The sequence below is a fragment of the Toxotes jaculatrix genome, chromosome 3, assembly GCF_017976425.1.
Source record: "Toxotes jaculatrix isolate fToxJac2 chromosome 3, fToxJac2.pri, whole genome shotgun sequence".
Taxonomy (NCBI): Eukaryota; Metazoa; Chordata; class Actinopteri; family Toxotidae; genus Toxotes; species Toxotes jaculatrix.
In genome coordinates, this window is record NC_054396.1 from 17,311,856 (window position 1) to 17,337,086 (window position 25,231).

At 40.2% G+C, this 25,231-nt stretch overlaps 1 protein-coding gene across 1 annotated transcript in view; it reads left to right on the forward strand.

The window, feature by feature from the left end:
* Nucleotides 1–25,231, forward strand: part of cadpsb (Ca2+-dependent activator protein for secretion b) — a 65,468-nt gene that overhangs the window by 38,878 nt on the left and 1,359 nt on the right. The window contains exons 12-30 of the mRNA XM_041034178.1: nucleotides 4,265–4,401; nucleotides 4,518–4,722; nucleotides 5,179–5,317; nucleotides 5,532–5,633; nucleotides 5,740–5,803; nucleotides 5,912–6,035; nucleotides 8,424–8,456; nucleotides 11,283–11,389; nucleotides 12,706–12,735; nucleotides 15,049–15,205; nucleotides 15,313–15,454; nucleotides 16,245–16,406; nucleotides 17,743–17,898; nucleotides 18,033–18,180; nucleotides 18,297–18,371; nucleotides 18,518–18,601; nucleotides 19,079–19,111; nucleotides 19,317–19,424; nucleotides 25,099–25,203. Of these exons, the coding sequence (XP_040890112.1) occupies nucleotides 4,265–4,401; nucleotides 4,518–4,722; nucleotides 5,179–5,317; nucleotides 5,532–5,633; nucleotides 5,740–5,803; nucleotides 5,912–6,035; nucleotides 8,424–8,456; nucleotides 11,283–11,389; nucleotides 12,706–12,735; nucleotides 15,049–15,205; nucleotides 15,313–15,454; nucleotides 16,245–16,406; nucleotides 17,743–17,898; nucleotides 18,033–18,180; nucleotides 18,297–18,371; nucleotides 18,518–18,601; nucleotides 19,079–19,111; nucleotides 19,317–19,424; nucleotides 25,099–25,203 (2,111 nt within the window). The remainder of the gene's footprint in view (nucleotides 1–4,264; nucleotides 4,402–4,517; nucleotides 4,723–5,178; nucleotides 5,318–5,531; nucleotides 5,634–5,739; nucleotides 5,804–5,911; nucleotides 6,036–8,423; nucleotides 8,457–11,282; nucleotides 11,390–12,705; nucleotides 12,736–15,048; nucleotides 15,206–15,312; nucleotides 15,455–16,244; nucleotides 16,407–17,742; nucleotides 17,899–18,032; nucleotides 18,181–18,296; nucleotides 18,372–18,517; nucleotides 18,602–19,078; nucleotides 19,112–19,316; nucleotides 19,425–25,098; nucleotides 25,204–25,231) is intronic.

Sequence of the window (25,231 nt, forward strand, 5' to 3'; positions counted from 1 at the left end):
TGTTGTGTTGGACTTTTCATATAATACATTGTACAGAAAATACAGCAAATTTATATGATGTATCATATTGGTCAAAATTTACAAAGATGGCTTAAAGGGGTACTCCATACCATCCTGTACTGATAAGACCAAAATGTTACAATGGAAGCAGACTTAGCTCATAAATCATACTGGAGCATATGAGTGAAACATCCTCAAAATAATACACAGAAGAAACATAAATGCCATATTTCCATCATGTTTTCCACTGTTTAAAGTTTTACTGGTGCTCTTTTAATTACCTCATCTTGATGAGCCCTCTTCCTCAGTAGTTTAATGGCACCCGACTGGAAAATTAATGCCCCCAATGCAAAAATTAATGTACCCAACTCCTAATGGTCACATAAGAGTAGTGGCTGAAAATACACATACGTTTCTGAAGTTTCTCTGGAAAACAAAAATCAGTGTGAATAAACTCAGAGTGCCCCTTTAAAGCACATTAACATTGATGGCTAAAATTGTGATCTGTTGTCCCATTGTTGAAAACACTTCCACAGTTTTCACCGGTAGTGTCACCACTTGATTTATTTTAGTCTTTCCAGGACCTTCATAGTCTCTATCCTTTTAAAAAAAAAGACACAGGCATCTTTTATGCATAAAAGTGACTGTTGGGGTTTACTTCATCGTGTGGGTGTATGTGTTTGCCAATGTCCCTTTTAAAAGTAAGCCTTCTGTTTGATCTGCAGTTAGACAGAGTGACAGTACTTAACGTGTAGCTCTCGACTCCTTAAGTACTTGTCCAGAATCCAGAATAAATAAACTGCAGTGGAGTGATGAGGATCGTAAATTCTCTTTTCCTCCCTCTGTCTCTGTCTCTCTCTCTTTCTCTCTCTCTCTGTCTCTGTCTCCCTCCTCCTTTCTCTAATATGCCTCAGCATCTGTTGTCAAGTTCACATATCCTCACATGTACTCACACACCACCGCCCACAAACTCTCATGTTGGTATAGGTTGTTGTTTTTGAGTTGTGTTTTCTTCTCCATGCTTTGCCTGTACCCTTCTTGAGTAATGCAGCTGCTAGGTCAGGGTCTTTCGTGATTGCTCTCCTCCAGCCTTGTTGCTAGTCTTTATGTTATTCTGGTTTGTCCCTTCTTACCCTGCTGTCTTCTAGCTGGACTCAAGGGTAAGTGCTTCCCTGTAGCCGGCACAGCTCAGATAATCCCCGCTGATTATCTGACAAATGCAACGTTCTTTCTCTCTTCTTTCCCTCTTCTCCTTTTTCACGTCTCGCTTCATGTCTTAGATATTAGTTGGTAACTTTTTGTTTTTGACGACCTCTACTTGAGGATCAAAGTATAAGCATCCATTCGTGCCAGTATAGGATGCATGTATTTTATTCTAAGAACTTATTATTTGACTCAGTAATGGTTAAAGTTGATATTATAGTTGTTACTGCATAATTGCCTTCTCTCTTTATTCATATTGGTGATGGGACCCCTCAGAGTAAAGCAATGTGATAATAAAATGTGACATACTATTAGAAAAGCAAGTGAACCCGTCTAATGCTATGAGAAATATTTAAAAATGTAAATTTACTATCAATCATGTCAATTTCAAGAGCTGAAAACCAACTGATGATTCTCTTATAGCAGTTAGACGACACCTAGAAAAATCAGATGTTTATGTACATTGATTCAAAGATAGAAATGTGGATGAAGTGTGAGTGATGATGGCAGCCTGTGACGTTATGTTTCAAAATACATATTTGATGCATGAGGGAAATTTCTTTTGACACTTCCTAAATGTTGATCATGCTTTACCTCAGAGGGCTCAATTGCTTTTAGTTCTTTTTCTTTGAACGTTTCTCGATGAGAGTTGGCAAATATGTATGCGGAGTATTCTGAATGCCAAAGACAAGGAGTAGCTAATGCCGCCCCTTCTTACGATAAAATACTCCGGATCCCCTCCCCCTCCTCCTTCCTCCTACAGTAGTTGGGCTTGTAGATAGAGGCTAGACCGGTGTTACACCTCCAGAAAGGAGAGATCTCATTTTGATTTCTTTTGATTGCCCTTTGTTTGCCTGAATAGGAGAACACCTGTGTCATGTGTCCATACTTTTGTACAAATACAGGAGTTTTTCATTCATTTCCCCCATCTCCCAGAGAATGATACAGTTTTGCCTCTGTCGGCTTCATGCTATTTACCCATGTACTTGCACCAAATTGTATTGCTACCCTATTAGAGTTCTCCGGTAGTGGTATGCCTGTTAGTGTGCTCTGTAGAGATCATGAATACACTGCAACATATTCAAGTATTGTCAACTTGCAAATGCGTAGAGAAAAAAAATGAAGGAATGCCAAAACGAGAGAAAAAATATGCAAATTTGAAAATGGGTCTGCAGATGTGCATGACATTTAAAAGCTCAATGAAAAGTCACAGTGTACTCCAGCATGTGGTATTTTATAAAAATGAATGCAAAAGTACTCGCCTATTCACTTTTGTAATTTGGTCATTTTATTCATGGTTGAAGTTATTATCAAGACGTTATTGTGAGTTGTGATAATGTTACTGTAGTATTGTAGTACTGTATTCTGGACTTCAACGCCATTTCCTCATTTTATCCAACCAAAGGAGATAGTAGCCCACTCACTGTGTCTCATAGCCCAACTCCAGGCACCTTCTGTTCACTCTTTGGACGTTTTCTCACTATCTTAACTCTCCTCCACAACATCACTTCCTTTGTAACTCCCCCCCCCCAACCCCCCGAGTGAATGTTCTTCTCGTGGTCATCAGTTTCCTCCAGCACTTGTCTGACCACTGTCTTCATCAGGTTGTTTTGTCCACCGAATCCTCTGTCATCCTCTCACCGTCTCTCATCCAGCACTGGCCACGCCTCTACTTCCATTAACTATTTTCGCTCAGTGTTTCTAGACTTAATGTGTTAACTGTCCTACTCTTTTACATTATGACTTACCGTACCTATCTTGTCTTTCTTCCTTGAACAACCTCTGTTTCCATCATCCACATTTTACGTGTTGTCTCACAGGTTTTCCTTCTCAGATTGGAGAAAAAAAAAAAAGAAAAGCTAATTTCCTGAAGTGTAACCCTCTGTAGGTTCCTTTTTTAGCAAATTTCTGTGAATGTTTAGCACTCGTGTGACACTCGTTCCTCCTTCCCTCTCACTGACCTGGAGGTTGACAGACGTCAGTTGTGCTCTATTTGGTACTCCGGCCCTGCCCAGCCAAGATCAGGCCACCACCTCCCACCCTCACCCCCAAATCATCATCACTCATGTCAGTGTCTCATGGACATGACACCTGTCACTCAGAACATGACAGCATCTTTTATCTATTTTGAATCATCCTTGTCCCCATTGTTTCGTCTCCGACAGCTTTATTGTTTACAGGGAGAGAAATTAAGGTCAGTTTAGTTCGTAGATGTTATATATTTTTGTATAGAGACGTAAAAAACAGATTATTCCACCAATGTTTTCATCACCCATGTTTTCTGAGTTTCATTATATTTTCATCACATTTTTTACTAAATTTGATGCTTTTAATGTTCTTTCTCAATTGAATTTCACAGAGAAGGCTTAGCGTTTTCAAAATATGAGCATCCTCTTGATACAGAGAAGGTTAATGGCAAAACTTAAGAAGCAAGACAAACATAAAAAAAAAAGAAGACAGAACCTAATTTTCCAGGATCTGTATATAACTGGAGACTTTTTTACAACTTAGCTTTTTTCTTGAATTAGCACTTTATACTGCAACTATACAGTGTGTTCAAATTAATTACTCTTTTGTCATATTTGTGTCTTTTTTTTTTTTATTAGCACACGTCTCAATATTTGTCAGGACCTGAGTGACATTCAACAATCGCGAATGGCAGAATCTATTGAAAACATTAAGAAGAATGCATTTAATTTTGTCCAGCAGCACTTCTTTGAGCACGTTTCGGACATGTAAAAATTTTCTTTCCCTTGCAAAACATCAGGGAATGGGACATACTAAGATTCATGCATGCGCATACAGTAGAAGCACCCGTCCCTCTGTGCTTAGCTTCAGATCGATAGAATCTCATCCACCAATACATCAAATCTCTTTACGCTGTCTGACACAATGCAAGTTGACAATGTAAGCTGTAAGTGTTTATAATTTGCCCTTAGAAGTAGCCACAAAAAAATCCCTGGTGTTTCTGTGTTGTGATGAAGACTTGCTGTTCGCCTGTTCCTCACTGATATCTTCTCCTCTGAACCGTGTGCTTTTCCCTGTGCTGTTGGCTGGATAGACGCTGACAGAGCTCAGAAACATGGCATGGATGAGTTTATCTCCGCTAACCCCTGTAGCTTTGACCACGCCTCGCTTTTTGAGATGGTGCAGCGGCTCACGTTGGACCACAGGCTCAATGACACCTTCTGCTGCCTGGTGAGTGTCCCTCTCTGCCCGCCATAACGTCACCACATAATACATTTAAGGCAGCGGTCTGCTTTGGTTAGCTGACATGCAGTAATTCAATCCCCATCTGTGCTTGTGTTGTGCAGGGATGGTTCAGCCCAGGCCAGGTGTTTGTCTTGGATGAGTACTGTGCCAGGAACGGGGTTCGAGGTTGTCACAGACATCTGTGTTACCTGCGTGATCTGCTGGAAAGAGCAGAAAGCGGGGCGATCATTGACCCCACTCTTCTCCACTACAGCTTCGCTTTCTGTGCCTCCCATGTCCATGGGAACAGGTGTGCCCTAATCCCTTCTTTTAAAGTGCTTGTGCCCCGTAAGTGACATTGCTGGACGGGATCTGAAAACACATAAACATCACATGATGTCCAAAACTCCCTTGAAAAAAATACAAATTGTGTTCTATTAGGCAAACTGATACCTCCTATACTGTGCAGTGGGTGGGCACATTACATCTCCACAAACACTGGGCAAGAACAGAATGAAGTCAGCGTCATTAGAAGCATTTTTTTGTCCTCCATCTTTGCCATATTCATGTTCTGTTGTTTTAATGTTATTGTTTATTTTTTGCAGCTTTTTTTGTGTTACGTTTTGTTGTTAATCAATTGCATATCTCTACATATTTCCTTGTTTTCTACCATTTTTCTTTGCTTTCTTTTCTCTCTGTCCTTTGTTGCCATAGTCTCTTACTGTCCATGTTATTCATCCTCCCATGCATCCGTTAAAGTCAGAGAGGGCAGCAATTACTGGGGGCCGCTGGGCTATGAGGTCCTCCTGTCCCCAAAGAGCTCCCAAAGCCCAGATCCTCGCACTGCCTCTAAACGAGTACGCATATTCAAGTTTAGAAAGAGAAAGGATTCCAAAATACCACTCTTTCAAGGGCAAAAAAGGTGAGACATTGCCATTTATTTGTATGTGTAACACAAATGGAACTCAAGAAACAAATCTCACACAATTTGCAGTCAGTTCCCGGGGAGCTGATAGCTGTCGACCAGTGTGTTTTTCCTTTTTTTTTTTTTTTTTTGGACTCAGATGAGAGGTTGCATAGGTTGAACCTCTGCAGGGTTTCATCTGGGTTAAAGTATGTGGGTGTGATCCTCATAGGCCAGACGGGCTGAGCACAGTGAAAGTGGATGAGAAGGAGCGCTTTGAAGACATCAAGGAACGGTTGCGTGTGATATTGGAAAACCAGATTGTAAATTTCAGGTGACCACCAACTCACCAACTGCACATTACCTCAAGTCACGAAACATTATGCCGATTGGTATTTTTCCACTGTTGTTACATTGTCAGTTTACATCCTCCCTTTTAGATATTGTTTCCCCTTCGGTCGTCCAGAGGGTGCACTGAAGGCCACTTTATCTTTGCTGGAAAGGGTTTGTAAATAATAATAATAAAAAAAAAAAAATTCATACCCCATGAAAAAAACAACTGTGATGTAATTAAAAATAGCTTACAGAATCCCTCTTTAATGTGCCCTGTAGGTCCTGATGAAGGACATTGTGACCCCAGTTCCGCAAGAAGAAGTTAAAGGAGTTATCCGCAAATGTTTGGAGCAGGCCGCTCAGCTCAACTACCAGAGGATTAAAGAATATGCTAAAATTGAAGGTAACTGGAAACACACAACCCAGCATCACACAATGTTTTCAGAGGTGAATGTCGTAATATAATGATTTAAAAAAAATGTCCATGAAACAGTTATAATGGTCATCAAAGTATCAGTGTGTGAAATGATTTTTTAAATGGTTTCAGATCGAAATCCTCAGTCAGTGGTTGTGTGTGGAATAAAACAGGAGAAGCCAATTTAATTTTTTTTTTTTTTTAACAAACAACTACACATAAATTCCCAGATGTCCTTTCTCTTACTTCAGTATGAGATTGTACTTGTTGCTGTTATTTATTTATTTATCTATCTATCTTGGTATATGGTATATTTGTGTCCATATCCCAGAAGATTTATGGCATCCCAAAATTATTTGTGACAGTTTGCCGGACACTTTTTGTCTCAGTCCAATAACTCTCTCCTTTGTTTCAGGCCTGCTTTAGCTCTGTGCTGTTCTGTAGGTCAAGTTGGCTTTTGTGTAGAGGTGTGTGAGTAAAAATGCATTCAAATCCAAAGCCCTGAAATCTGTTGATGTGCTGATCTCTCATTGTGCCTTGACTATTCAAGCTGTGTAGTATCCCGGCCTCTGACATTTGATGATTGGACTGTGAGTTCAGCTTAACTGAATGTCCTGACTTCCAGCTCCCTGTCGATGCACACTCCCCCTCTCCCATTATCTTACTGTAGCTTTTACCTCTCTGGTTCCTCCAGCTGACGCTGCCCGCCCCCCTTAACACACCACCCCCCTCTTGCCTTGAAATACCAGAAGCTCTCCTGTCACCTCTGTCTTATGTTCTTGCTGAAGACCACTATCTTCTGCTCCCTGTCCCTTCCCTGTGTGCTCTGCTTTTTTTCTCCTCGCTCACAGTTGTTGGCTTTGCCACAGTTATCACTTTGACTATTTTTACTATGTGATAAGTGGCTTTTGACAAAAGAATGCTGGGATTGAACACTGACAAACCAGCATCAGACACCTGCATGTGCTTTAAGACATAACAACATGGCCTTTCTTTATTGGCATGGATTACATATCAAAAATTACGTCAATGACAAGACATTTTATAATGTCTTATTCTCTCTTGCTGCGTCTTTTATTCCAGTGTATTCATTAAATGCACTGACATGCACTTTGCATACTAACATAGAAGACTCTGATGTTGTTTATGCCTTGAAAGAAATCCCTCAGGGTGCTAAAGATACTAAGGATTTAAACCTTATTATCTTGCCATGCAATATGAATTTACTTCCCACTGTCCTTGTGAGGCGCCTGGTTCAAACCAAACCACACATTTGACTTCACTCCTGGGCCTCCTGCCCAGCAGAATATCGTTTTCACCTGGACAGCCCCTCTTCCCATCAGCCTCTGACCTCTAGCCTTCCCACCTCTGACCCCAGCCTCTTGCATGCCACGATCCTTTTTTATAGGGAAAAAGAGGGAAATGTATGAGCACCCTGTCTTCTGCTTGGCGTCTCAAGTGATGGATTTAACCATCCGTGAGTACCTTCATCATCCTCTCCCCAGTCTCTCTCCTTCTCCTGCTTCTTTTAAGAGCTTTCACCTCTCCCCCCCCCTCTGCCTCTCCTCTTTCTTCAGAGATGTTGCTCCTGCCATGCTTGTTTTTATCTGTGCCTTTTGTCTGTGCGAGTGAGTGGGGAGCGCACCAGATGAGAGATCTGAGCGGTACCACACTGAATTAGTCGGGGTCCTTTTTTTAGTACCATCTGTTTGTGATGGACATGAATGAGCAGTCTGGTCTGTAAGCTTCTTTCTTTTGGTTGGATGCCCATTCCTTTGACTTGAATGCATTTTTACATTGCTTACATTGTTATCTCCTCCAGTCATTTGGTCTGATCATGTGTCAGTGGTGTGCTGTACCGAACAGGTAGGCTTTTTTTTTCCCACTGTCACACCAGAGATAGGGAAGGAGCATCTGTCGACAGAGCTATTGTATGGGGAGGACAGGGTAGGGGGTCTGGATTTAACAGCTCCTGTTTGTGTTTTTTTTTTTTTTTTACCTGATTCAAATCAACTCAAGTCACTCAATGTGTCCTGTCTATGATCCTGGCAGCTGTTTGTGTGTCCTACCTGTTTATGATAGTCTGAGCTTTTGTCTGTTTGTTAACAAACATCTTATCACTATTTTGATTTCTAATTTTCCACAGGGTAATGTTTCAGTGTTTCTGTTTTTTATTATATGTTTGTGACGTTTATCTGTTGCCTAGAAACCTCACTCCCTGGAGCTGAAAATGTCCCAGCAGATTTTTTGAAAGGGTCACATGGTGATGAATAACAACTCTGAGTTTTCCCCCCTGTAACGTGAAAATAACCCGAGAACCGTGCTAATTCTAAACATCTCCTCTTTATCTTTTCTCTCCTTTTTTTCTTGCTGAAGTTGAGAAAGGTCAAAAGGATCAAAAGGATCCAGGTGAACTCATGTTTAGCTTGTGGTTTAGCCACAGTGCACACATGTACATGTACATACACACAAACCGTAACCCCTCACCCCCTCACACACATGTATTTTGTCAGTAGATAGAGGACATATGCATGTATGCACAGTATATTTTACACACTGGTAATATACACACTCATTCAAGTTCTCAAATGTCTTGCCATGTTTTAAGCATCTCTTTTTATAAAGTAAATACAGTGGAGATTGTATTACTTTATATATTTCCAAATGTGGTTCAAGACTGTTGAGTTTGTTCTGGGAATTTAATTTTCATTTAGTTCAGACTTAATTCATTATTTAGTTCACAGAATAATTATGTGGTTTGGGTGAAAAATATATCAAACGACATTTTTGGATGAAAAATTATAGAGTGATACAATCTCTTACAAAAAGAATGAGTTTTATATTTGCTTAAATGTTAAAGTAAAAAAGAAAAAAGAGGGACATAAGCAACATTTTACTATAAACCTCATCATCAGATTCAGCGCAAATTAGCACACATTTCAACTGAAGATCACACTTCTGACAAGTGTATGCATATATGCATTTTCTTAATATCATATATTACTTGCACATTTAAATCAGATTTGATAATCATTTTAGGTACTTAAAGGGTCAGTTCAACCATATTAAAAAAAAACAAACTGAATTATTTTCTACTTTCATGGTATGCAGTCACACAGATTTTACTGCAACTTCCACTTCATCTACAATTTAAATTAATTGTCCCTGAGGCAAAATTTGTCTTGCAGTCAGGTGAAACATAGACATAAACAGAAAATACAGTAAAAAATAAGTAAAAATATATAAAAAGCTAAAAGCAGGTGACAGTAAATTATAAAACCTAGAGCACATCCAGACATCTTCATCCAGCAAACCTTTTGCAGCTGGTTTCAGATGTCTGCCTCGGAGACTTTCGTTGCCACCACCCGGGAAACCAAAACTATTGCTACATGACTAAATACCATGGGAGAAATGTGGAAAATGTCTTCATTGTTTTCCTTGTGATTTTGGTGAACGGGCCCTTTAATATTCCACAGCAGTCAGACACATTGGATATTGGTGTGTTATGTTTTAAGAATGCAGTCTATCATTTTAAATGCCATAATAGCAATATTACATCCAGTTTCTGGTTGTAATGATTTAATGGCGCTTACGAAGCCACAAAGGTGTGCTGTGCTGCCTCTTCTCGACCAAACCCTGATTCATTTTTTTCAGATCTGCTCCCCGAGCTCTCTCCCTTACAGGACATTATGACCACAGGATATATAGTTACTGTAAGACAAAGCCATGTGATCCATCCATTAGTGTCGATTAAATGTCCCTGAAGACAATGGCTGTAGTATTACCTTGGCTCTTTAGATATCTCAGATTTCCCCTGATGATAAACTTTACAGGAGAATTGAAGGCTTAACCTAAAGTGTCAGATCAAGGTTTCTTTAATCTGTTACACAGCCAGGATCCAAAAATAGATACACGAATTCATTTGGCCTTAGTAGAAATATCTGAGAAAATGCTACTGCTTAGTCAAATAGGAGCAAAAACAAGAAAGACCCCCCCCAGTCAGAACTGCAGCCTTAAGGCTGCTAATGTTTTATGTAGTTATGTATTTATGTATTTTTGATTTCAGATTTGTGTAGCCATTCAGTTCCATGTCCAAATTATACTTATATCATCCCACATAGTCGTGCTGTTTGATCATCTGTTTGATAATCCCATTTCATGACATGTAACTGTCTTATCAGATCATTCTGTCAGCAAAGGTACAAGCAAGTGATTTGGAGCTTTTGCAAATTGTAGACCAAAGTTAACAGCTATTGATAAGTAAAGGAGAGAAGGAGGGGCCGAAACAGCTTCTAGTGCATTAAACCTTAGATGATGGCAGACACAACACCATCACACTGTAAAAATATTCATTTTTTTTTTAATTTAAGACAAATTTCCAAGGAAATGACTTGACAACCAAACACCTCAGACATTTTGCTGAAATGAGTCAGACTTGTTTTGCGTGACCTGCTCCAAGAAAGTCATTTTGTCTAGTATAGTCAAGAGTTTATATAATAAGATTATTAACTTGTTAAATTAAATTTGACATGAATGTCAAAAATGCCTAAGAGAGCCCTACAAATCGTCTTTAAATGTATTCATGTAATGTAATCACTTGTAAATATGGCTATAAATGTCATTTTAGTAGATTGTTATACTTTTGTCTGCTTCTAGAAGCATAGAGTGTATGAGATATGAATGAAATTGTTGTTAATAACAATCAAAATACAGTGTTAGAGACATATTTGAATATGAATTGAAAATCTTGAAATTGATTTGATGGAAAACTTCAAACTGAAGTAATGAATTATTTTTACAGTGTGTTTTCAGTGAGTGTTTTTTTTTATTTATTTATTTTTTACCATGCCATGCGACAGCTCCTTATTCAGATGGCTTATTCAGTACCGCTCCACAATATGCATGTTTTTGATGCCACATTGCACTTCCATCTCAACGCCACTATTCTTGTGCCTGATACTCTTCCAACATAAATCTGATTATCCCACAAACACATCAGTTCTGTTGCTTTATGTCATGCAGCCTAAAATGCATATAAATGCGAACACGCTTCACTTGTTTAGGGGGTATGGTACGTAAACATCACAGTGTAAGTGCTGTGTTTATACTTTTATTAAACGGTCAAAATTATAGACAGGAAAAAAAAAATCTTCTGAATAGTCATAAAAATCCCCCTGGAATCCTTCTCTGTGCTTGACTAACCACTCATCCCTCACCCTCATCCTTTTGTCTCAGAGAACGTAGGCCGCTTAGTCACGCCTGCCAAAAAGCTGGAGGAAACAATTCGCCTGGCGGAGTTAGTCATAGAGGTCCTCCAGCAGAACCAGGAACACCATGCGGAGGTGAGTGAGAACCCTCTCCTCCTCTCCTCCTCAAAACACTTTCCCTCTATACTCTCACTCTTATCTCACTCCGCCCCACAGCAGGGAGTTAGTCTTATTATCAGTCTTCTATAAATAAAGCTGCTTTCATCTACGGGCAACTAAAAGAAAAAAAAAAAACCCTTTCAAAGATGAATTTAATTTAGGAAAGCTCTAATTGGTGTTCGACAGACCATGGCTACATGGAATCAGAGCACTGTGTTTGAGCAGAGGCTGTAAATTAGACAGAAAATGATATAATGTGTGCAGCTCTTTCCTCTGATCACAGTTCATCGCGCAGCGTTGCGATGTTCAATAAGCCGCTGAAAAATGGTGATATTTTATTCAGGGTAGTCTAATATAAACAGAAGGCAAACAGGTAAACAGAATGCAAAACAGTAAAACAGGCCAGTGCACGTTACACATGGCTTCTGTGAGCTCATAACGTTGCATTAAGTTTCCCTTTTGCCACGATTAGAAGACAAAATAGACATTGGTGGGAGAAGTACTCACATCTTTTACCTACGTTGAAGTACCCACACAAGTTAAAGTCCTGCATTCACAGTCAGAACTATTATCAACTAAATATACAGAGGAGTATCAAAAGTAAATGTTCTCCTTCCACCGAAAATCGTGAGTGATTTATCATTATATATTTTATTACTAGACTGTAAATACCAATGCATCAGTGAGAAAGACAGTAATGAGATGATTAATGGGCTAGTAAAGAAGAACAAACATGGTTCTGCTGCACAAATTTGTATTCATTTTTTGGACATGTCTCTAACTTTGATTTTTGTGAAACATTGGATAATTGTACCGCTTTGAGCCTTTCACAGTTATTTAAAAGAAACCATCAGAGATGTCTAGATTTGAAATAACACAGCCACATCTGAAACATGCTTTTTTTTGTAAGGGTTTACCAAGCCAAAAAGGTGTGTGTTGGTTTAACCTGTAACAATGTTCTGTATATTATAAGATTATAACAAGTAACTAGTAACTAATTCAGTCTAGTGGAGTAAAAAGTAAAATATTTCCCTCTGAAATGTGGTGGAGCAGAATCATAAAGTAGCATAAAATGGAAATACTCAGGTAAAGTATAGTAAAATAAACTACTGTACTTTAAATATAAGTAAATATAATTAGTTACTTAAGCTTCCTTATTCTACTTGCTACTATAAACAACATGGAAAGCATGCTGAGCATGTGTAGTTGTCTAGATCTGAAGGTGATCCAGTGTGATCTTAGAATATGCAGATAAAGCAGATTTATTGTATCTCTCTGAATATGCTTGACAGGCGGCAGTCACAAGTTCTGGAGATCAATCGGTACAGTATTTTTATTTCTTTTTCCTCTTCAGTCCCCCATCACGACCCCCCCTGTTTGGCATGTGCGCCACTTTGGCAAGAGACACCTTTCTAGGCAGAGAATGAACTCATAGATACTTTAGCAGTGGGTGGGCTCTTAGGTATAGAAGCGAGAGCAAACTTGTTTAAAAAATTTAAAAGGCACTGTAGCTTGCGCAACATAATTGTGATCATAAAGCATGTTCATCGGGCCATAAAGAGGTTTCCTTTCTCTCCAAGCATGCTGAACCAGTAAATTTCCCAAAGTATGCTCCATGTGAACCTTTGAAGTTTGATCCACCATAAACATTTGTTTCCCCCTCCATCCAACAATTAATTTCACAGTCCGCACTTGTTCAAGCATTACTTCCCCGGCTTCTCCTCTTCCATCCCTCTCTGCTGTCTATTCTTAGTTTACAAACCCTATAAAGAAATGCCTCAAAAATACATTATTGTTCTGTACATCTTCCTGTGTTCTCACTGTCATATGATTGGTGACTGTCCAAGCAGGGAAAAGAGGTATGTAGTCAAGTTGAATGAGAAACTCCCATAATGCTCCGTGCATGTCCAGTAGAGGATGCCACGTCTCCTTCCCCCGCCCTCAGCATCAGTACACTCCTTCAGGATTGGTCCCTTGACACAGTTGCATTGATACAGCACTATAATCTGTCTGGCTGAACGCTGGGTCTGCCGTAGAGCTCTCAGAGCCCTGTATGTGTCCCTTAACCACTATCAAAGGTTGGAGGCCGCTCCGCCTGGTGACCTTTGAGCGTTTTCCCCTCCCTCACCTGTCGGAAACTTTTACGGTCTTCCCCTTTAATTCCCCCTGTCCGTCATAAGAGTATCTCTCCTGTCCTTGAATGTGATGGAGAAGATCTTTGTTTGCTGCCTGTTTGTCAACACTAGAACTATCAAGCTTTTTTTTTTTTTTAATTTTGGGAGTGTGGGCAGGTAAGTAGACAGGTAAGTAAGGTTTTGACTGCCATTGCGGTGGTTAAGCCAGATGGGAAAATAACTGAAAAAAACTGTAAAAGATAAAGCATGCAGCATAATTTTGAAAGATTAAGCTTCATTTATTGAACTTGGCAACTTCTGAATGATAAGCAAATGAGCCAAGCCAAGACTGCCAGCAAAGCAACCACTGTACTTCTGCTGTCAAAGGGCGAGGAAGTCCTGACGGTGCTAGAAAACGGCCAGCTGCATCTCAGAGACATACTTTAACTAATTGGAACAGACGCACTCCAACATAAGAGATGCTGTGTGCTGCAGTCTTTGGTGTGCCTAGTCGAAGATGTGCATGAGTCGCATTCACATCTAGTGGGCTATGGGCTTGTCAGTGATGTGAATGGTGGACCCCCTCATCTCTTAGCTTGAGAGAAAAGCATGCAGGGAGCTCCACATTTGCATGAGAAAAGCACCTTTCTCCTTAAATCAATAAATACGGTCATGAATATAACAAGGCACGAACATGCAACCCCACTGTGTGATCCTTTCGCTGCGTATAAACTGGATTTAAAACTAATCCCCGCCTGTCCTGATCAATAAAAGCTGTGGATTCGATCTCTGAGTATGTGATGGGAAACACACGCACTCATACGCGCACACACACACACGAACACACACACAGACACACACACACACACACACAAACTGTGTTTGAAAGGAGACACCCAACAATTTCAGAGTCCACATACAGCACCAAACAGTCATATATTATTCATGGATAGAAATAAATATTTCCTAAAACTAGAAAACACAGAACGTCTAATGCATACTTAAAGGAATGGTTTGACATTTGGGGAATAGGCTTATTCGCCGTCTTGCAAAGAGTCAGATGAGAAGTTCGATATCACTCCCTCGTCTGTCCGTTAAACGTGAAACTCCAGCCGGCAGTCTGTTAGCTTAGCTTAGCATAAAGACTGGAAACGGGGGCACAGGTAGCTCTGACCAAAGATTCAAAAAATCCACCAGCACGTCTGAAACTCACTCATCAACATCAAGATCTCATTTGTTTAGTGTTATGTACAGTTATGTGAAACCAAAGCCTGTTGTTTTGGATTAAACAAAAAAAAACTTTTTAGACGGAACCAGGCTAAAGAAGCAAATGAGTCTTTTTCCCAAAATATTGAACTATTCCTTTAACATACATAAAGCATACATGAATCCAGTGGTATTCCTTTTTAAGACCAATAAGCTCCAGTTGTGTGTATTAGTTTCTCCTTCCTTCCTTCCTCCTTATCTCTGAAGAGGAGAACCTTAATCACCTGCTTCCTTTCCCTCCTGCTGTGTCTCTAGGCATTTGCATGGTGGACAGACCTCATGGTGGAGCATGCAGAAAACTTCCTGGCCCTCTATGCAATCGACATGGATGCCGCTCTGGAGATCCAATCCCCCGAGAGCTGGGACAGCTTCCCTCTCTTCCAGCTTCTCAACGACTTCCTCCGGACAGACTGTAAGCCTCTGCGCTCGTCCCACATTTATTTTCGAGCTACTTCGGGTATTTCGATGTTTAAACAAGGGCGCTAATATATTTCAATCACTTCTTCTTTTTTTACACAGATCATCTGTGCAATGGAAAGTTCCACAAACACCTTCAGGATCTCTATGCTCCTCTGGTGGTTAGATATGTGGATCTGATGGAGTCCTCCATCGCACAGTCAATTCACAAGGGCTTTGAGCGAGAGTCCTGGGAGCCTGTAAAGTAAGGAGCCTCCGTCTTTATAGCTAGGCTGTAGGATGGTTGGAGATGCAAGGCTTTTATATTCAGATGACAGACTACGTGGAGGCTGAGGAATCTGTGAGAGCAGCTGTAAATGTTCACCCAGGCTTCCTGTAGGTTCACTTGTAAAGGATGAGCCAAGAGTGGGCTGAATAACCTATTTTTTCAGTGAAAGAAATAGGTTATTTATTCTGAAAATAGTCTTTGACTAATGTATGTGTCTTACTAATCTCTCTCCGACACATTGGGGTCAGGGCAACACCTAATATTTCTGTTGTTTTGTTTTGTGAACTAACCTTCATAATGTGTGCTTTGACATGTTGCCAGAAACAAAAAGCCTCCAGTCTGTTACGTTGCTGTTATTCATTTATTTGTTGTGGCTTCCACACTTTTGCTTTTGCATTTTATTTAATTTCAAAGATGTATGTGTACATGTAAGATTTATTAAGGTAAAACACAATGAAATTAGTTTTTTTCTTGGTCTTTATTTGTGTTTATTTGTTTCAGTATCATGTTGCTTCTCCCTTTCACTGCATTTAATACAGTATATGTGTGCATCACGAGTCCAGCTCTCTTTCCTCTGTAGGTCTGTTCTTATAATGTGCATCTTTGACGATTACTGTTGGTCTTGTTTCTGTGTGCTACCGTACGGTCCTGTCTTCACCTAATTTCAGATTTTACGTTACTTTTATGATGAGTGTTACATGGCTTTCTGCAGCTCCCACACCACTGTTATGGATTCTTTTTTTCTTTTTGTCTGTCTTTTCTGCAGGAGTTTAACAAGTAATCTGCCCAATGTGAATCTACCAAATGTGAACCTCCAAATTCCCAAAGTACCAAATCTGCCAGTGCCAGTAGCAGGACTATCAGTTAACCTTCCACAAATGCCTAGCTTTTCTACCCCGTCATGGATGGCTGCTATATATGACTCTGAGTGTGTATTCAACTGGTTTACTTTAGAAACCATTAAGCCAGCAGAGACCGCCTTGGTATGAAGATGGCCTCAGTTTAAGAAGAGAGACAAAATTTGGGAAATAAATAAATAAAAATGTGCAGCATTTGGCTCCAACTACAAACAAAATGTTACACATAATGAAAAAGTATAACAATAAATTTTTTTTTTATTATTATCATATTTTGTCTCATGAGTGAACACTCTTCATGTTCATGCCAAGGGCACTCTGAGAGGTGTTAGAGTAGATGGGGTTCTGCTTTCTTAAATGAGAGGCTGAAACACTCTCATTTGTCTCAACATGCATGCTGTTGAGCTGAGGTGTGGAGATACAGGCCAAAACTATAAAATAAACATATTGCTCCAAGGCTATTTGGGGATTTACTGTGCAGAGAAAAAAACAAAAACAACAACAACAACAACAGTATGTCCCCATTTGGCTACATTTGCAAGTCAAGATCTCCGTTCTACAAAAAGTTGTATCTCCTCTGAGTTGTTGTCCACAGACATTTGCTTTAGTGATTTTTAGCATACCGTAGATCGTACATGGCCCTAGGTTCATCTCTGACCTTGACCACCTGCTAGTGGTCTGACTGGGAGAGTAGAGAGTGGGTTGGATTGGAGATGATAACATAGAGAGGCTTGGCTGCTGGCGTTCAGACCTGTGCCCCCCTCTGTTTCATCACCTTCCCTCTCAATTCCACATCTGTCCTGCGGCGCTTTCCCAATCAGCTCAACTCAGGATGAACAAAAAGGTCTGCATGGTTTGTTTGGTAATTCTTCCAGGGGCCCCACAAGCCTGGGGGGGACATGGATGTTGAGAGAGGGCCTGTGATGAGGGAAATCAATTTGGAGATCTTTATTTTTTCTGGAAACAGACTTGGATCACATAAGCGCCATTTTTACACGCGCCCTCCCTCACTTCTCCATTCCCTTCTCCTTTGTCTTGACACAGTGTGATTAGCTGCTGTATCTGCAGTGACTTTACCTGCATGTGGCCACTTCACATCCCAGTCAATAATCATACTCTGCAGCATGGTTATTGATTTTGTTACAGTAAACCCTGCCCGCTCCTTTTCACCCATACACTGACTGTCCAGAAACACCTGAGCAAACAGGAACATTTGAACGGACCGGTCAGTATATGGTCGGAGTAAAATTGAACTGTGTTTAGGTGTAGAGGAACAGCATCCTCCTCTGCACCTGCCACAACACCGTGCCCCCTCCCCAGCTCTTCCCACCTTTTGACCTCCTCTCTCCAGCAGAGTGACCTTTGTCTTCTGACCTGTGTGTGTGTGTGTGTTTGGGTCGATGGCAGTAACGGCTCTGGGACGTCGGAGGATCTCTTCTGGAAGCTGGATGCCCTCCAGACTTTCATCAGGGACCTGCACTGGCCTGAGGAGGAGTTCGCCAAACACCTCGAGAGCCGCATCAAGCTCATGTCGAGCAACATGATCGAGAGCTGCGTCAAGCGGTGTGTTTGTGGGCATGAGAGGAAGAGAGCGACTGAAAGAAAGAGAAATACTTTCAGGCACCAAATGTTGAGAATGAACACTTTACTGCATTTTTTATGTGATGGTGCGTATAAATATTTCACTTGCGTTGCAGCACCAGGATGGCGTTTGAGTCCAAGCTGACAAAGAGCAGCAAGTCCACAGATTTCCGCATTTCTCCAACACTATGCACTATGTTCAATGTGATGGTGGATGCCAAGGACCAATCAGCTAAATTGTGCGCTATGGAGATGGGCCAGGAGGTAAAAACTTCACCTGGGACAGTGATCCCATATTAAAAAGGACAGTTTATTAGTTTGTATATCCACTAACATGAATGCTTTTGTTGGGAATGCTGCCCTTTTTTTTTCTCTTGCAGAAACAGTTCCACTCCCAAATAGACGAGCTGATTGAGGAAAGTGTGAGGGACATGATCCAGCTCCTGGTTGCTAAGGTACACCTGTACATCAGCCTGTGGTAGTTTTTTATCACTTTGTTAACAGATCAGAAGAAAGGGGGGCAAAAAAACTGAATTGTAACTTATTGCAAGTTATGATTTTATAAGTGTAGATGAAACCTGTTCTTTTCTTTGTTTCTCAGTTCGTTGCCATTCTGGAGGGTGTGTTGGCTAAGATTTCCAGATATGACGAAGGCACTCTCTTCTCCTCATTCCTCTCATTCACGGTGAGATGACGCTTCTCTTTTTTCGGTCTCTCCATGTCTCCTTGTCCTTGAACTAGATGATTCTTTAGAATCACTCATTAATACTTAAGGCTGTTAATCTATACTTTTTGGATATTGACCAAATGGCATTAAATGCTTCCACAGATTCATACAGCTCTTTACTTTGTCTTTGATTAGACAGTTTCTGTCTTTTTTTTTTTTTGACTTTTGTTTTTGACTATTTTATTTGGAAAAAAAAAGTTATTGTACAACATTTACATTTCAGATGTTTGTCTTCTTTATTAAATAGAAAAACAAGTTTTGGAAGAAAAACATGTTTATATCCCTCATAGTTGGCTTTTGTAGAAGTACTATTTTGGAATCAATATCGGCACTAGTTTCAAAAGTTGTTAAAAGACCCTCAGCCCTAACAAGATGAATAATAACTGATACAAACTCATACAAATTCTCTCTTTGTCTTTTTTTTTCTGATTTCAGGTGAAAGCTGCTTCAAAATATGTGGATGTACCTGTAAGTCTAATTACATCCTACCCCTCTGTTTGCTCATGAGCTTATGTGTGTGTTTAATAGAATTGGCAGAACAAAATACTTTTAATTTTAATCAACCTGTCTGTGTTTCTTTTCTCCCTTCTTTGATCACGGCAATTTGTGATACAGCCGGTGTTTGGTCATTCCTCCCCTGATCGCTGACCCTGTTCTGTTTTCCGTTTCACAGAAACCCGGCATGGACGTGGCCGATGGCTATGTGACCTTTGTGCGCCACTCTCAGGATATGCTTCGTGATAAGGTCAATGAGGAGGTGTATATAGAAAGGTTATTTGATGTAAGTAAGATGCCGTCTCCTCCTCACAAGAAGGGAGGGGCCTTCCAAAATGTGGCAAAACAACAGGGCAGAGAGGGATAAGTCCCATTTTGAGACCAGGAAATGTATTTCAGCCTGGCAGAAGAGGCGTTTCTGATCCTCTACCCCTCTTGACTTTTCTCTTTCTTGCTGTCTCTCTTCTCTCTGAACCTTAGCTGCTGCCCTCTGCATTCTGGTGTGCATTGCCACAGTGCTTTTGGGCCTTTGTGTATTAAAAAAAAGGCAATTTTTATTTACAAAGAGTCCATAAAAGCATTCTCAAAAAAGGATTATCTGAAGCAGTGCTCTCTGGAAAGAACAGAACTGTCCATAATGATCACATGTCAGCACCTGGACTTATATTTATGGCTAACCACGGTACTCAGCGCTTTCAGATACCACATAAAACATGTCGGCCTCCTGTAGAAATGACACTCAGCCCTCCTGGTCCAGTCCACAGGGAAGCACCCATGCAGTTTTTCTATGAGATCTGAAAATGCTGGGTATAAGATGCACTGCTGGATGGGCCTCAGGGACACAGGGCTCTATTTTAACAGTCTAAGCTCGTGGTCTAAAGCACGTGGAGCAAGTCCAAATCCACTTTTGCTATTTTAACGGTGGGAAAAAAGTTGCAGCGATAGGCACATAGTTTACAAGTGTTGCTCCTAGTCTCTTAAATAATGATGTTCAATAATGATGATAATCAGATTTCAATCTCCCATTTCCTCTAAAAGCCAGGTGTGCTAGCGCCGTGGCTGATTGCTATTATAATGGTGGATCGGCGAGGTTGTTAGAATCTTTTCTGTGTTTTCGTGCGTGTCTGCATACCCCTGTGTGTGTATGAAGCTGAGTGTATGCGTGTTCTGCATCCACCTACGTAGGCACATGTTACTATTGTGACTGTGCTTTTAAAATAACTGTGAAATATTGTGCAGTTGACTTCAGACCAGGTTTTTCTTGGTCAGTTGTGCAATTCACTGCAACAGGATAGCAGTGCACCAACAATGCATCTGACCACACCTCATTTGAAGGCAGGCCCATGGGTGCCCAGATGGGCGCAAGTGGATTTGTTATTGAAGCAACAGGAAAATGACAACTACGTCGTTCTGACACTCGCAAAGACACTCGCGTCGTACTTGGCGCTGCTTTGCACCGGGTGTAAGATAGGGCCCTTTATGATGTCAGACTCGGAGGCCGACATGTCAAATACCCTTGGTCCGTTAGAGCAGTGGTTCCCAACCTGGGGGTCAAGACCCCACTGAAGGAGTCACAAGATAAATCTGAGAGATGATTTTACAACATTTTTGCTACACAACATAATGTTAATTTTTTCTGACCGTTTTTTTATTTTTTATTTTTGCGTTTTCCATGTGAAAAACTGGTGCCTATTGCAATCAACACAAACTAAGAATAAGATAATAACACAACATTACATAACAGCGAGCGAGATATTCTACCAAGCGCATAATTTGGATAAAATGGGAGAGAAAACCGCTCTAAGTCTTGACAGAAGACATTAAGAGACACGCACAACAGACTGTTCAATTAAAAAGAAGACAGTAATGTGTGTGACTCTGTGTAAACGAGCTCACATGCAATGCATCACTTTTTGTCTGTACCTCATTAATCAACTATGGGTCTATCCAACCATTATTTTCATTATTGATTAATAAGACAGTTATATTTTCGATTAAATTATCAATCAGTTGGTCTATAAAACATCAAAAAACATTACAAATGTCATTACTCTAAAGTTAGACAAAGAGAAGCAAAAGTTTTTTTTGTTCTTTTCTCTAAGGTAAAGATGGGTGTAGACATAAATATGGTCATAAATAATAACTGCAGCAACAAAAGTCTCTTCCACCTCGGTTTTGAAACTTTCTGCCCAAGTCAGCACCTAAACAGACTTTTCACAGTGTGAAAAGAAAAAAAAACAAAACAAAACAATTGGTGTCAGCAGCAATTCCCATCTCAGATGAATGCAGCATAAAATCAGACTTCGCTTAGCTGATATAACTCCCACACTACATTCAATCTGAGCTACATTTGAACCTAAGCCTAGCTGGTGCAACAGCTTGCAGGACTCTGCTAAACCTATGAAAATGAAGCAGTCTGAGAGGGAAACGTCGCTCTGTAGTTAAACTGCTCAGGAAACAAGTGAAGACGGATCACAAGCAGGAATGACTTGACTATAAAGGGTCCACAAAGCCAGAAAGGTTGGGAACCAGTGTGTTAGAGGGCGAAGAGAGCACTGTCTTACAAAAACATAATCCTAATGGGATACATTGGCGGTAATGTGTCCTCCATGTGTGATTTGAACGACACATAATGCTGTGATGTGTGTGCTTCATGTCATTCAGAAACTATTTGTACAGACCTGTCTTTACAGGTGTGTGACGGCTTTGTGTGTTCGACAGATTCTCAGTTCTGTGAGGCAGTGACGTGAAGTATTTTTATGTCTCAGAGACACTCAGAAGTCTCCCTTTGGTTTTTCTATTTTTGTGTTGGCTGTAGAAGCGGGAGTCCTGTGCCAGATGAATATGATTTTGTGTGTGTGTGTGTGTGCGTATTTGTTCTTTGGGAGAGAGGAGTGATGCTGTTGTGAAGTGGGTCTGCTTTTGTCTTCTTTGAGGTCCACACTGGCTCCCCTGTCTCCTTCTGTGTCGTCAGTTTTTCTAGTGCAGTGCCCCCCCCCACCCCACCCCTCTTGTCCTCTGTGTGGCCCCAAAGTGCAACGAAATCCTACTCAGCACCGTCATGTTAAATTAAAGATTCCTCCAGCTGTGAATGTTTCAGTTTTAGCATTTTAAACTATACTTTTCTTCAAGGATGTCAGTGTTTTTTCTTTTTCATTTGAATGCATTTCCATCCATCCACCCATTTGCATGCATGTGGGGAAAAAAAAAAAAAACGCTCCTAGATGTTGCATAGGCTCTACTTTATCTCTCTTTCTTTCACTAATTTATTTCAATCCTTTTTATCTCCTCTTTTCTGATTAACACCATTCCTGCTGCCTCCTCTCTTCAAAAAGTGGCACTTATCTCTAGTGTTGCGTTGCGTTGTTTTATCACATTATGTTGGTTGGCATGATTTTAGAGTCAAATAATCTTCCTGTGTACATCTTCTAGCATGACCCTCCTCCTCAGAGTTCTGCCTCATTTGCACATAGAGCAGCCTTCCTTAGCACGTACTCTGCCACCCACCCACCTGCGAGGTCTGCATGCACTGCACGCTCAACTCGACTGTGAAGTGGACAGGCATCTGCATATCCGGGCCTCAAGTTCAAACCTTGCAACTTTTCACCTAATCGTGATCTAAATAATCAACTAAAAAAACTAAACCTTCAACAACCAGACAAATGAAATTCCTCACTTCCTCTAATTCGGGCCTCATAAACCTTCTTGCGTTCCTGCCTACTCACATGTTTAAAGTTGACTTCTTTTCTTGATATTGGAGGTATGACAACTGTTTCTACTAGACTTGGGTGCTGTTCTCTTGTAGCTTTAAACTTACACAGTCTGGGAAACCACCGCCCAAAGCAACACGGAGAAAAGGTACAAGAAAATAGCACCGCTGCTCCCCTGCCTGCTAACCATTTACTCACTCTCATTCTATTTTTCTTTTGCTAATGAACTTGTGTCAAAACTATAATTTCAATTCCCCATAGTAGTTTTCAATCTCCAGCGTAGGGTATTTTAAATGCAGCTCGGAATTTCTCTTTGAATAAATCATAAATAAAGACTAAGTAATTGCCTTCAGTAACTGATGGGCCATAAAGCTTTTACAAATTATTGACTTAGAGAACTTTTTTTTTTTCAAGTATTTCAAAGGGTGATTACAGCTCAAGACAGATAAATCTGTCAATGCTTACGACTTCCCTCTGTTTTATTATTTTCTTCAAGTAGCTGTAGTGTCAGTGCTCTGAGTAAATTTCTCTAAAATGCCTCTTTTCAGCTCTTCAGAGTGCCATGAGCGCAGTCGGTGTGCGGATGTCAAACTCTTGGTGTGGATGTGTTTGTGTGTGTGTGTGTGTGTACTGGGAACGTTTACTGAAACAAACCATAAGGCCCAAAGTGAACAGTTACATTACAGTTACTTAGCGTCTTTTAGATGTCATTTAATTAGAACTAAACAAGTTTTATGTTTAATTCATGAACATCTCAATGAGTAGGTCATACATAATTATCAGTAGATTAAGTCTCTGATAAATTTAAAGACCCTGAAAACCTGTTTCCTCAATCAGCTTCTTACTATGAGTGATGCGGCTCTACATTGAAAGAGTAGTTCAACATAAATAAGAGTAAAAGCACAGAAGTATTATCAATTATCAAAAGTAAAAGTATTTATTATTCAGAATTTATCATTATATATTTCATATTATTGGATTGGTATGATTATTTTATAAACATGTAATGACCATATTAAACTGCTGAACAGTTTAATCTAACAAGGCATCATATTTTGTAAGAGGATCAAATGTATTGTATGCAAGCTTTTAATGTGAAAAGGCGGTAGCGTGTAATAAGGGGAGGGGGACACTAAGTACAATATTTCCCTCTGCAATTTAGTAGTAAAATTAAAATACTAAAGTACAAGTACCTCAAAATTGTTCATAAATACAGTACTTGAGTAGAGGTGCTCAGCTACTTTCCACCACTGTTCATATGTTTAATTCTCAGAAAAGCCAAAGTGTAAAAATGACAGTTTTCTGTTTTATGTGGGATAGATCTGTCACCTTTAAACAGAGCCAGGCTTTCTGTTTCCCTCTGTTTCCAGTCTTAATGCTAAGCAAAACCAAACAGCTGTTGGGTTTAGCTTCAGGTTTACCAAACGTAACGAGAGTTTCCAAAAAGGACTAAACAGGAATAAACACAGAGAGTTAGAATCTGTGCTCCTCTCCCTGGTTTTTTTTTAAGTGGAAAAAGCCGACGTCACTTAGCACAGTCAATCAAGCCTGATCAAACCACATTTGCGCCCACAAGTCTTGATGAAGCAGATTAGCTCAGTTAAAGTCTTAATAAATAATACCCAAAGAAAGTTTTTCTAAAGTTTGACTTTGATTGTGTCTTAGTCTTTCACAGTTAATCTTATCAAAAGATCTTTCAGATTTGAAATCAAGTTTTCAGGGGCTTTAAAAGCACTAGATGGAGAAAGAAGTTGATCTGAGAAATGAAAGTTACAAAATTGTTTTTTAAACCTAAGATGCATGATTTTTTTTTTAAAAAAGAAAAGAAACAGTTGAAACAAGCTCTCTGCCCTGTAGCTTGTAATTCTTTTGTAGCTGTTAAGATTTATTTATATTTTGAACATGACTTCATTCTTACATTACTACAGCCTGTTAACTTGCATTGACTCCTGATTCCAACTCATGAAATGCAAGAGTGTCTGTTTTGTGAAGTGGGACAGAGACTCAACATGAATCCTCACTAACTGTACACATGGGCGAAATGAAACGTAAAAACCACCTCGGAGGTTTTATTGCAGTGATGCTGAAATACACACATGGGGGTGTTTGAATGTTAATGTTATTGTCATATGCTGTGTGTGTTTAGCTGTAGTAGTTCGTGTGTCTTAAAGGTTAGTTTCATGTTACGATGTCTTGAGTATGTGTGTGAGTGTGTGTTTTGCTGGAGAGTGTTGTGTTTATGTGTTTCAGCAATGGTACACTGCCACCATGAACCTGCTGGGGACCTGGCTCACTGAACGCATGGATCAGCAGCTCCACGTCTACCAGCTCAAGATCCTCATCAGGATTACAAAGGTGAGACAGCGGACACCTGGCAGGTGGA